The following is a 12,979-nucleotide window of genomic DNA, read 5'->3' as shown; positions in this document are numbered from 1 at the left end:
GCCGAGCGAGCGAGCGAGCAGCACACTCCTATCTGCACCCTAGAGAGAGAGAGAGGGAGAGAGAGAGAGAGAGAGAGGGGGGGGGGGGGGAGAGAGAGAGAGAGAGAGAGAGCGAGAAGGAATTGCGCGCGAACGGCACTGACGAGACGGGTCGATAGGAGGGAGAGTGGGCGCGTCCGCGAGACAAGGGAAGGGGAGAGCAGCCGAGCTAAGTAGCTAGCTTGCCATGATGATGATGCAACGGCGGACTGACGGCCGGACGGGCGACGGATCGACGGATCTCACCGGTGAGCACGCGAACGGCAGGAGGCCGGTCAAACCGAGCGCACGCGGCGGGGCGGCATGCCATGCCAATGCCATGCCGCACTGGTGGTCGACGCGCGGGGCGGGGATACGGGCATGGCATGCCGGCGCTTGGCTGCACGCCTGCGCCCAGCGGTGAACGTACGCATCCCTAGCCCTTAGCTAGCTCCGTGGCCACCACGGCCCCGGCGGCACGTCGCTGTCGCGCCATCGGGGGAGGGAGTGAAGGCTCATCAATGTGGTTGGAATGGGGCTGTACCTGTACGTGCAGCTGCGCGCGCGCGCGCCCTCTCCCTCCCTCCCTCCATGTTTAGAAGCTGCGAGAAAATAAATCCCATCGTAGGACCATTGCCGCGCTCTGTTTTGGCAGGGAACTTGTTAGATTACCATCGAGTTATTGCTTGTGGTTGTGGCGCTCTTGTGGGTGTCAGTGGTGGTCACCACGCGCGGCGCTGTTAAAACTCGGAGCGAGCCCGGCTCCTCAGACCCTTTGAATAGTCCCGTTGCTGGTCAGCTGCCTGCGTGCGCCTCGCTCCCCCCCTCCCCCTCTGCCTCCAACAACAGAGCTCCCCAACAACCAGACTCAGAGAGAGCGCACGTACGTGCCGCTCCTACGTGCGTGCCACCCGCTGAGCTCGGCGCCCATGAGGAGGCGGCGCTGGGCGCGCGCCGCCGCCCTATGCCTCGCCATTGCCGTCCTGCTGCAGCTCGCCGCCGTCCACTGCGCGGGCGCCTCGGCCAGGACGCCGGCCTTCTCCACGCGCGCGCGCGGAAGCGCTGCGCAGAGGTGGCCCTCGACGCCCGTGCACCACGCCGTGCCCAAGCCCAGTCCAAGAGCCGGCGCCCGCGCGGTCGCCTTCGACGCCACCGCCACCTCCGCAGCCGCCCGGTGCAAGAGCAAGGGCAAGACCAGCGCGGCGTGGAAGCGGAAGCCGACCGCCGGCGGCCGCGACGACGCCGCGTGCGACGACGACGACAAGCGGCGCATCCCGACGGGCCCCAACCCTCTCCACAACAGGTGATCGCGCGTCCGCCGTAACTAAGTAGCGGCCAAGCGAAGGCCGGGGGCAGAGCTGCAAATGCAAGAAGCAAGGAGGAGCAGAGCAGACACTCCGGCGCCGGCGGCGAGCTGCTGCGGAACCGGAGCGCCAGTCAGAATTTCCCGCTCCCGAGCGGGTCCTTCTGCCCGGTGCCCATCAGCATCAGCATCAGCATCCTCTGTCCATCATGGGACAGATATCTACTCCTATTAGTTAGCCATAGTTAGCAAGCGCTTGATTTTTGGTTTGACGTCGACGATCTTGTCCGCTTCTCGCTTGTTTGCGCTCTTGTCCGCGAGTACTTGGGTGTATATTCCGCCTAGCCGGTGTCCTTTTGTTCCACCATCAGAAACAAGAATTGTTCTCTCGCTCAACTCGCCCTTGGCCTCCATGGCTCCTTCCGCGGGGGGTCTTTGTTCCGACCCTCGGACCGGGAAGATTCTTCCGTTCATCGCATCCGAGTTGGCTTGGAGCCCTCAGCCATCACATGACATGATCGTGCTTGTGGAGCCTGAAAGATTTCATGCGCATCTCTCTCTGTACGTGCACGTAGAAAGCTGCGGGCCTTTCACATACGTGTGGGTAGGCCGGCCCTGCACCATCATGGCAGAATCACAACGGCTGGCTTTGGTCCAATCCTGGCCGAAAAATAGTTCTTGTGACCACATCTTACTACTCAACAACACAGTTTCTTATTGGCTCCCATGATTACTACTGGTACTAGCCACTCGGAGACGGCACTGTTCCAGCCATGAACAGCCATAGCTTTCTTCGAATGAGCAGTGCGTAGTATCATTGGAATCATTATCAATGCTCCTGTACCGCTCTGCCCGTCCAGCGCTCTTAATCAGCACAGGCATTCGGTGCTCGGATTGAAGGCAAGCCCCATGCCGACTCCAAAACGTACCACCGTAGTGTAATTTCGTAGCACTCGTAGTACAAGATAAAGAGGGGAGGGCCACCGGATGTGCATCTTCGGGAGATACGGCCCCAGGGAAGAAAAGAAAGCAGGCAGCGGCAGTACGCTCTCTCTGTGCGTGCGTGTGAGAGTGAGTGATTGCTCGGCTTGCTCGGCTCCAAGGCGCAATGAGAGCTTCACGGATTATTCTTGGCCCAGAGGCCGCTTCCGGCTCTCGCAAACTGGTGAACAGTCAGTGGTGGTCCATGCGGGCAGGCCAGCTCCGATCCGATCCGTCCGGGCCTTTGGGGTTGGGGCAATTGTTCTTGAGCCTTTCTGTGGGTGGCAGGGGGAGTTAAATGTATGCGGCAGGAGTAAAGGCTTCCCTGTTCGTGCGCCCCCGTCCTTGCCAAGGCCGGGGAGGAAACTGCATGTCAACTTTGCAACCAATCCCAGACTCCACCTGCACTGGCGACAGCTATCCTCCATGTAAACTCACCGATCGCCTGCTGGAGATCTGGCTGAGGATATACTGGACCGGGTGTGGGAAGTTCAGGCAAGCAAAGATGCGGCAGTGCCACCAGAGTACCGGGGCGTCGTGCCATGGTAATCATCGAAAATAACATTGATGCAACATTGTGATGTACTACGTGAAACATCGGTAACGTACGGTGGAAACACGTGTAATGTGCTCCAGAGGAACAAAGAATAAGTGGCCGGTGCCACAGAGGAGCGGTTGGGCAAATCTAGAGACTAGAGTTATATTTACCACCAGAAGAGTAGAGTACATTCCAGGGGAGGATAATTGGCATTGAAGGGAGGCTCGGTATAGCCTTGATGAACTAGAAGCGTTGGTGACTTGCCACGCAAGAGGTAAATTTTTGCCCCGACAAAAGGAGAAGAAGCACTGGTCATTTGCACCTTTCGTATGAGGAGGAACGGCCTTTGATCCAGCTCGAGGTTGGCGGCACTCCAAGGATCGCCTTTGAGGAACACCAGGAGGCCACCAAAAGACGCATAAATCTCCCTGGAAAAGGATAGCGGGCAGAGTACAATCGTTAGAGCAGTTGCACTGGTGAATTGTTCAGATCAGCTGCAGTCAGATATACACCATAGGCATTGTGAGAAAATGTAAATAACAATCCCAGCACTTATATGACTCAAAAACGAGAAAATACCATCAACACACTATCAATACATTTTTAGCATCTTGCAAATATTTAAGCGGTTTTCTACTAAGTACAAACTACTATAAAAGGAATATCAAATATGTAAAACCAAACCCTTCAATCAGCCATTCACCAGTTTTTTGTTTTGTTTTGAGGGGTAGCCATTCAGCAGATGGAACCTTATTCTTTGTACGAGTCACACCAAGATCCTCACATGGGAACAGCCCATGGCATTATTTCATTTGGAATAGCATTCAGTTCCAGTGAAAGCGGCCCATGCCCCCTCCGCCACTAACCCATACTCCCTCCGTTCGGAATTACTTGTCTCGGATATGGATGTATCTAAAACTAAAATACGTCTAGATACATCCATTTCTGCGACAAGTAATTCCGAACGGAGGGAGTACTTGTCAATGACAATGGAGCTTCTTATCTTTAGAGACTTGAACCATGTATATACAGCAAGTTATTCATAACACCCAAATTAAGAAATCTCAAAACCCGCCTGTTATCTTGGACCATGTATGTACATCATGTTACTCAGTAACACTCACATTAAGCAATTTCAACGCCTTCCCACGGCACCTCTGCCCCCCACCACCACCCCGGCCACAAAAGATTATGTAGACATGCATTAGGTGCTGGGATTAAGGATTGTCAAGCTCAAGGGAAAACAAGAGAATCACTATGTACTCTCAGACTCATCTACTTCAGCAACATGTTACAGAACAAAAGCTTCATAAGCTATATGAAGATCAGGAATCAACCTCACACGAAATCATATATATTGCACGCAATATATCGCACAATCAAATCCTGCTACATTAAAAAAATCACTAATCTAAAGTTAAGAGATCATACACTTTAGTAGCTTGACCACTGGAACTGTCCTCTGAAATCTTGTAAAGCTTTCCATGCATGACATAGTCATACTTGTCAGCAAGGGTTTTCCTACCAGCCTGAAAGAAGGAAAGAAATGAATACAATGTGAGCTTCCTGCACAAAGTATCATCAGGCCCTAAACACGTGCCCTCCATGAAGGCACGTCCATCTGAAAATAACAACAATTAATCGTAACACATAATGGATCAGGTTGACATCGGTAGCGACATCTAATTCCATCTACATATCGAACTACTCGCATCTAGCCTCGCTGCGATTAACTGCACACGAATATGGAAAGGAAAACACAGTTCAATAAACATCTGAATCAACGAGGTTGTGTAAGTGTAGCTATGATTTGAACACCCCAGGATCTAAATATTTACATAGTGCACTGTAAAATGGCTAGACATAAATTATTACCAAGTCTTGCTAACAGCACTCAAAGAATCAACATACATGAGTGGCACGGTTCGGCAGAGTAAAGCGCGGCCTAGTAGAACAAAATTCATCAGGTGGAACAGCCAGAGAGAATCACCTCTGTCTAACTTATTCCCATCAGGATCGATCCTGGTCATAATGAAGATATCCTCAAAGAGATGCCCAGCCATTTTTCCTGTCCAAGAGGGAGAGCGAGAACTTAAATCTTGCACAGTGCTAAAGTAAAAAAGAATTGCTAGCAGCTCACAGCAATCCTTGTATCCTACCGACTGGTCCTAAAAATAATCCAAACAAGTGCCTCTTAATTCATGTTTTCCAAGAAAAAAAATCTTCCAAATGTGGCGCGGCCCAGTTCCCCCAAACGCCACAAATAACCGAGCGTCTGAGGTTCAAGGATATCAAGTCCATGACTAATATTTAGTTTTCACATGGTTCCTTTCTGAAGAATAAATGGAATCAGTTGTGCTTAGAAAACAAGAGGGGAAATCAGAGGTGGATTAGGGTTTACCAAGCAAAGTGGGATGTCCAACGGGGAAGGGGGCAAAGGAGAGGACCTGTCGGCAGAGAGCTGGCCTCCGTCTCCGCGGCGGTCGCCGGCAGGGGAAAGGCGGCTCGGTGGCGAGCCGGCGGTGGAGGCTTTGGTTGCAGCCACTGGGCCTTTAGCCTTTTCTAGAGCCTCAGTGGGCCTTAGTCTATGCCCACGACCACAACAGCCCATACAGACCCCACAGCCTCAGCCTCACATCCGAACCCCCTGCCGACGGCCGTCCCCTCCGAGGTCCGATCTCCGTGCGGTGCTGCCGGGCGTATGGCCGTGGCCGCCGGCACACTCACAGTTTCGCGCAAGAGCCACAAGGACATCAGGGCCATCGGAGATTCAGCAAACCTGTAAAGCCTTTTTGACTTCAGTTTTCTCCCTCTTTTCGACCTACTGGTCATGACACCACAATCACACCATGCATCGGTTAATCTGATTGAATCGCTCGTTGGCAGCTGCAGCTGGGCAATGACTAGCAGAGCAGGTGAGCCGCAAGTGCAGCGAGCAGCGGGCAGCAAGGAGCACTGGACCAACGTAGCAAGGTAATTCTTCGGGCATTTGAATCTGTAAATTGTTAGTAGTACTAGCTTTGTCTGAACGCACCGGTGGGTGAATGGCCAAGTTTAAACTGTGAAAATTGGAAAATGCATTAGCTGTGAACAATGAAGCATTTTCTGTCTAATGTAAACATTGTAGGTGTCGAAAAAGAAGGAAGGTGGTTGAAATATTTATCGTGAAACACGAAAAATTGTAACTCCGCATGCCCACACCAAAAAATTGCTTCTCCCCTAAATAAATCAAAGAAACATCACACAACAACACAGTATTATTCAGATGGAAAATAAACGGAGATCCTAGCTTCCAGTATTATCGTTGTCCACCGCAAAAAATGAATACATGTGCCTGCCTGGATTGAGTGTACACAGTTCCATCAATGACTGACTTTCAGTCCACCCAATGGAGTCAATGGAGTGGTACCTGCTTGGATTGAGTGGCCGCAATCTAAGACTTGATTTTAGTCCATTGCTCAAGGTCAATGGAGTCAGTGCCCCATTTCATGGGTTAGAATGTTTCTGTCCATTGAGTGGCCGCAATCTAAGACTTGATTTTAGTCCATTGCTTCTTCCCCGATTAGTTATGCTCGTTCCTTCGCACAAGAAAATTTGCTTTTGAGAGAATCTAAAGTTGGGACTCCTGTTATGGTAGAAATTAGTATGTTAATTACAGAATACAGATGTTGTGGATCTGTTTGATAAAAGCAAAAGCAGATACAACCTTACCTATATCCGCCAAAATGGTTTTATCTAAGCACATGGTTAATATTGGAGTATCATGCTTCTTTTGTGTGGCCTTAATGTAAACCCTATCATGCTTCCTTTTTGTATTGTATTATAGAGGAAACTTCTTGTCCTAATAAGAGAAATGGAGAAACTTCCTCCGTAAGTACCAGTACAGTACAGTGCATGGGCCCATTAGTGATTTTGACATCTTCCATGTCCTCCTATAATAGAGCCCATCAGCTGTGGTATTCTATGCCAGTTACTTCTCCACAAATTCTCCCACACCTCACTTGCTGAGCAAGGTGTCGAGCGAATTACCCAGTTCAACACCATGCTTGTTTTGCTCATACTTGCCATGCTAGGGATGGCTGAAGCACGAGCATCTGCAGTTGTGAGAAGCTTTGATGGGAGCACCACCCAGTCTCTGAACCGCCTGATCCGTCGGTTGGACGCCGGCATGGGTTCTTCAAATTTGACTCTCAGCTGTGCCAATAGATGCGGTCACTTGACCTTCAGCTACCCATTCGGCATAGGAGCTGGTTGCTTTAGGAATCCTGAATTCAGTCTCATTTGCAACCACACCACCAATCCCCCTAAACTCTTCTTGCACGATGGTAGTAGTACAAGTACAACCCAGGTTGTGGGCGATATTTACCCCAGTGGCATGTCAGTCAACTTCTGGGGCAAGCACTTGCAGTTCAGCTCTTTTTTTGTCAACTTCTCCAAAACCATCCCCATGAAATCTGGTCTCGATGCCTACAACATGTCATGGACTCCAGGGAAAACTTTTAGCCTTCTCAGTACAATGTCCCTTTCTGTCATTGCTTGCGACTTGGGTGTGTACTTGGTGCATAAAGACCTTGGTAACCGTGAGTTGATTTGCAAGGTATCCTGCCCCAGCATAGAAATTGCGGAGCAAGTTTATAGGCAGGACCGACATGGCCCTGGGTCGTGTTCTTTTACATATTCTGCATTAACAGTCCGCACCCTCGAGTTTCAATTTGTTCCCCACAAGACAAGTAAGATAAAAACACAATCTAGACTCAACATCTTGTGGGATACAATCGACATAACTATTAATATCTTAATCATATGGAGTATCCTCGACCAAACGAGCTGCTCCAGGAGCATGGAGGATAGCAACTATGCATGTGTCAGCCACCACAGCGAATGCACGGTTCCTCTTGCCGATAAAGGTTATATCTGCCGGTGCATCAGTGGTTATGAAGGCAATCCATATATCTCCGGTGGCTGCTCAGCTGTCCATGGTAATAATCTCCTCCATCATACCTTATCTTTTGAAGTTCCTTTTGGATTTGTTTTTAACAAAAAAATATGTAGTTCTATGAAACTAACTCCACGATAATCAAAGAAACAATACCAACTATTTGTTAAAATTAATATCTACTATCTCACTAAGTACCCCCTCTATTTTGAAATATAAGGCTTCTTCGGTCTCTCTGTATGACAAGGCCTTGACCAACAATTGCTTTAATATGTGGTATATGTGACATGGAATTGATGTCACCCGATTCATTTAAAAAGTATTTACTTATGTTTGTGGTTTTTTATAACATAAACCACAAATTAACTGACAACTATTGGTGAAATAACTCGTCTTAACAAATAAAAAATACACACTATATATTGAAATGGAGGAATTACTGAGTAATCTTAGGAACATGTCTAGTCCAACTTAAGCAGCATTATTTTGAAGTCATGTACACGTTTTGCTTTTCACCTGTGACACTACTGGGACTCCATTTTCTCTACTACTCCCTCCGTCTCAAAATTCTTGTCTTAGATTTGTCTAGATATGGATGTATCTAACGCTAAAACGTAACTAGATACATCCGTATTTAGACAAATTTAAGACAAGAATTTTAAAACAGAGGGAGTACTATACTACAATATTTTTTGAATTCGGACTAGCTATCCATCAAGATTCATGAGCAACTGTGAGCCATTGATTTGTTCTAGAAGATGAATATCCACCGTTTATCAGTACCACACCCAAGTGATCTAACGGTTCATGTTTCCTGGATTTGCTCTGTACAAACACATGCCAACATGACTCCACGATCTTTCTGGAACACTCACGGCACCGAATGCTACCACACACCACACGTCCTGGTGCAACTTAAAGTCTGCTATTTTGGATCTTCTGTGGCTATTTTGAACTTCATTGCTCAATGACGGGAGGTCTGGAATATCTAGCAAACAACGACTCACTGAACAACTAACATTTGTCAAATCGATGGGTGAACATATACTCCCTTCGTCTTAAAATATAAGACATTAAGCTTTTACAAATCAAAGCACTCGACGTCGTTTGTATCCACCGAATTCCAAATGCAGCACCTTGACAATCCTTTCTCAAAATCCAACAAATTAAATGATGAAGTCACTTTTTCGAAAAAAAGAAGAAGTGAAAAACACGTGCATAGCGCGTGCCTTCTACTAGTAGCATTTAGAGGTTCATCTCAGTAAACAATATTTTTTATTTTGTGCTAGGTTAGCAGCTTAACATGACCAATTGACAAACACACTGCGCATGTAGTTCTCTGGTTGCCACACATTCATTTGCATTTGAAGTTCAAATCTAATTTGATCGCATTAGCAAAGAAGATAAAGGATGGCAATCATAAGATCAACAAATATGTGAAAAAGGGAGAATCACTAATATTAATTTCACAAAAATACATGCATATTATTAAAAACAAGAAGAAAATCTGTGTTTTAAATTATTTACTTAAATTTGTAATTACGCTTATTGTTGGGCCCCACTGGTCATATGATTGCTACTTCCATCTCTATAGTAGCAATGAAAACTATTGGATGTATAATGGTAATATTTCAAATACATATATTGCTACTTAGTTTCTTCCAGTATTTCTAATTTGGACAAATGTATGTATAATAAATGCTATTTAAAAACCTCTGCTACTTTTGTGTTCATCTGAATTGGCCAATGCAGACGCACAGGCTGATGATCAATAAAACTAATCTTAGAGTGTTTGTGAGTGAACCGAGATGTGTGGCATGTGGTGTTGAGAACAAGAGCGACTTATGAGTTTTTCTATGTATTTTTATCCCACTTGAAAGATGAGTATTATTCTATGCCTTGGATTGTTATGTATATTTAAGTATAATACGGCTGTGATTGAGTTAATGTACAAGCACCATTATGTGCTAGAAATATTAAACTTGCCTTGGTGGGATGTCATTTAAATTCTTAAGATTCACTTTAGTCTCATTAATCTACCGAGCTACCAGCATTTTCATCTGATTGCGTGTTGGTGATTTTTAATCTTATCACCACAACTACAAGTATAAACTACTCCCTTAATTCCTAAATATAAGTCTTTTTAAAGATTCCAATATGAACTACATAAGGAGTAAAATGAGTGAATCTACACTGTAAACTACGTCTATATACATCCGTATGTAGTCCACATTGAAATCTCTAAAAAGACTTATATTTAGGAACAGAGGGAGTGTAAACTAGTCCTATTGAGGAGTTGGGCCATTTAATAAAAATAGCTAGAAAAGGATAAAAATATCATTATTCCACCATAACTTTTACAGTTATACAGTGCTATGTTGATAAATGACTTCCATATTTGAGCACATTATCTTGCTTCTTTAGCTAATCTGATGAATTTGAATATCTTTTGAGAAATAGAGTATAATTCAAGACCACTTAAGGCGAATTGTTCTCGACGGTGTGGAAATATAAGTGTCCCATTTCCTTTTGGCATAGAAGAAGGTTGTTCTGCGAGGAAAACTTTTAAGCTCAACTGCTCAGACACTACACCGCCCGTTCTCTGGCATAATAATGGCTTCGTTGAAGTGACATACATAAATGTCAATGAGGGGCTCCTGGGAATCAAATATGAGTCGAGTGTTGGAGACGAGTCATTTAACATTATGCTACAATCTTCAGAAGCTGATGAACCGAACCTGTATGTCAATCCTCTGGAATCAGCCTCTGTGCAGTGGGCTGTCGCTAATCTTACATGCCAAGAGGCGGAAAAAAACACCTCTGGATATGCGTGCGTTAGTGTCCATAGCTTTTGCCTGGGTGTCATCAGCTCCATGGAAGGTTATGTTGGATACAGGTGTGCATGCTTGCGCGGTTTTGAAGGAAATCCATACATCCCAGATGGTTGTGAAGGTACTCCCCTTCTCTTTATCTTTACAACTGTAGTTTATTATTTGTACAAATGTTATGTATCTCCTGACAGATATATGGTTACAGATATTGATGAGTGCAAACGGACACCAGGACTTTGCAAAGGGAATTGCCAGAACACTATCGGAAACTACACCTGCACCAAGTGCCCTGATCATACAGAGTATGATATAACAAAAATGCAGTGCACTCCAGTAAGAAAGCAAAATTTCTACTTAGGTGAGCCCATCTCTACTGTATGTTCTGTTCATCCCCTCAAAAGATACTTGGGATATAATGAGGATTGATGGATCAGTTTCGTTATGTAGGTATTGTGATTGGGTTAAGCAGTGGCCTTGGCATGCTACTTTTCGGTTTAACTACGATATTTCTCGTTCAAAGATGGAAAAGAGACGTCCAGAAGAAACTAAGAAGGAAGTATTTCCGAAGGAACAATGGCCTTCTCTTGGAACAATTGATATCAGGGGATGAAAATGCGAGCGAGAGGAAAAAGATTTTCTCCTTTGAAGAGCTTAAAAGGGCAACAAATAACTTTGATCCTGCACGTATCCTTGGACGTGGAGGGCATGGCACAGTCTACAAAGGGATCTTATCAAACCAGCATGTGGTAGCCATAAAAAAATCCCAGATTATCAGGGAAGGTGAGATCAGCGATTTTATCAATGAGGTTGCAATTCTCTCTCAGATAAATCACCGGAATATCGTGAAACTTTTCGGGTGCTGTCTTGAAACTGAGGTCCCCTTACTAGTGTACGACTTCATTCCCAATGGTTCATTGTTTGAAAGTCTTCATCATGATTCTAGCAACATGGTTTCTTTGACATGGAATGACTGCCTACGGATCGCATCAGAAGCTGCGGGTGCTCTATGTTATCTCCACTCTGCAGCCTCAATATCAATCTTTCATCGTGATGTGAAGTCCTCTAATATACTCCTAGACACAAACAATGCAGCAAAGGTTTCGGATTTCGGTGCTTCAAGAATTGTCCCCATTGATCAAACTCATGTTGCTACAAATGTTCAGGGCACATTCGGTTATTTTGATCCAGAATACTACCAGACTGGGCAGCTAAATGAGAAGAGTGATGTTTACAGTTTTGGTGTGGTACTCCTAGAACTTCTTATCAGGAAAAAACCTGTTTTTACAGCTGAGTCGGGAATGGACGAGAGCTTGTGTAACTACTTCCTCTTGGAGATCAGGTCGAGGCAACCCAAAGAAATAGTGGCGGCACAAGTTCTTGAAGAAGCGAGCGAGGAGGAGATCAACGGGGTTGCTTCTCTTGCGGAAAAGTGCTTGAGGCTAAAAGGTGAGGAAAGGCCTACAATGAAGGAAGTCGAGACAACATTGCAGCAACTACGAATGAATCGTACAAATTCATCTCAAGTTTATCCAGCCGTTGAGTATGAGATGCAAGGCCACCAGTCCATGGCCATGAACCTAGCCGGGAGAACTTACAATGTAACATCTCAGCGCAGCCAAAACGCATGCTATAGCTTGGAGCAGGAGTTCCTCGCATCCGCTAGCCTGCCCCGCTAGATATGCTTGTCAGCTCTCTAGTGTTTTTGCCATGGTTGTTCTTTCTAAGCTGAGGCAAAAATTGTATTTTGCAGCACCGTCTTAGATCACCTGATCTTGTAAGGCCCTACATGCAATCCTCTTCTTCACAAAATGTATTATGCAGTACCATCTTTTTCTGTTTGAGCATACAGTTCCATCTTAGTTGATGAATGATGGATTTACTCAACAAACTTGGTGTTTCATCCTTGATATATTGCACTCTATCAACACACATCCCTTGCTGAAATGATATTCCCATATTGAACTGGAGCCATTCCTGCTATAAGTATATTTCTCCTTTTTTTTAAGTAACCAGCTAGAGTGCTGCATATTCTTTTTATTCTTTGAATTTCTAAGTGTTTTGCATCTTCCTTTAGTCAAAGGTTACATACGATGTATCCCTAAAAAAAAGGTTACATAAGGTGTAGGGTGTCATGTCTGGCTCTGCTGTATCAAGGTTTTTTTTTTCTAGAATGAAGGTGCTTTCAGCTCTTCAATCTTCATAAATCGAAGCATCCCTGAGGTGTACAGAGCCCATTGGAATATATGAGGTTTAAGTTCCATAATGGAAACTTATCATAATTTGGAGAAGTTCAGTCTAAAACTCTTGGATTTGTACACATATTACTGACATGCTCACATTGCCTTGAACTTATGGCGTTTGTTTTCTTCCTT

The 12,979-nt window shown here is 45.7% G+C and overlaps 3 protein-coding genes across 4 annotated transcripts; 2 read left to right on the top strand and 1 right to left on the bottom strand.

Annotated features, from left to right (window-relative positions):
* Positions 1–739: 739 nt before the first annotated feature.
* LOC125524628 (uncharacterized) lies at positions 740–1,736 on the top strand. The gene has a single exon (XM_048689666.2). The coding sequence runs from the start codon at positions 948–950 to the stop codon at positions 1,323–1,325; it is 378 nt and encodes a 125-aa protein (XP_048545623.1). The 5' UTR covers positions 740–947; the 3' UTR covers positions 1,326–1,736.
* Positions 1,737–2,861: 1,125 nt separating this feature from the next.
* Positions 2,862–5,615, bottom strand: LOC125524627 (DNA-directed RNA polymerases II, IV and V subunit 8B-like). Its single transcript, XM_087534489.1, is given in 5 exon segments — positions 2,862–3,268; positions 4,272–4,441; positions 4,509–4,573; positions 4,831–4,908; positions 5,242–5,615. Coding segments are annotated over 4 exon segments (570 nt in total). The 5' UTR covers positions 4,904–4,908; positions 5,242–5,615; the 3' UTR covers positions 2,862–3,006.
* A 1,090-nt stretch (positions 5,616–6,705) lies between these two features.
* Positions 6,706–12,430, top strand: LOC125519169 (wall-associated receptor kinase 5-like). Of its 2 annotated transcripts, XM_087534488.1 has the most exons (5): positions 6,811–7,567; positions 7,758–7,819; positions 10,498–10,672; positions 10,762–10,965; positions 11,055–12,430. In XM_087534488.1, exons 1-5 carry the CDS (start codon positions 6,883–6,885, stop codon positions 12,281–12,283), a joined length of 2,355 nt encoding a protein of 784 aa, XP_087390614.1. In that variant the 5' UTR covers positions 6,811–6,882; the 3' UTR covers positions 12,284–12,430. The 2 variants fall into 2 exon arrangements, with proteins under 2 accessions (XP_048540005.2, XP_087390614.1); XM_048684048.2 differs by having other exon boundaries at positions 6,706–7,819; positions 10,237–10,728; positions 10,813–10,965.
* Positions 12,431–12,979: the final 549 nt, after the last annotated feature.

Source organism: Triticum urartu, chromosome 7A (assembly GCF_056163025.1).
Source record: "Triticum urartu cultivar PI428250 chromosome 7A, HENAU_Tu73, whole genome shotgun sequence".
Lineage (NCBI taxonomy): Eukaryota > Viridiplantae > Streptophyta > Magnoliopsida > Poales > Poaceae > Triticum > Triticum urartu.
Note: the sequence above shows the minus strand (reverse complement) of the source record. Positions and strands in the feature narration are given on the sequence as shown.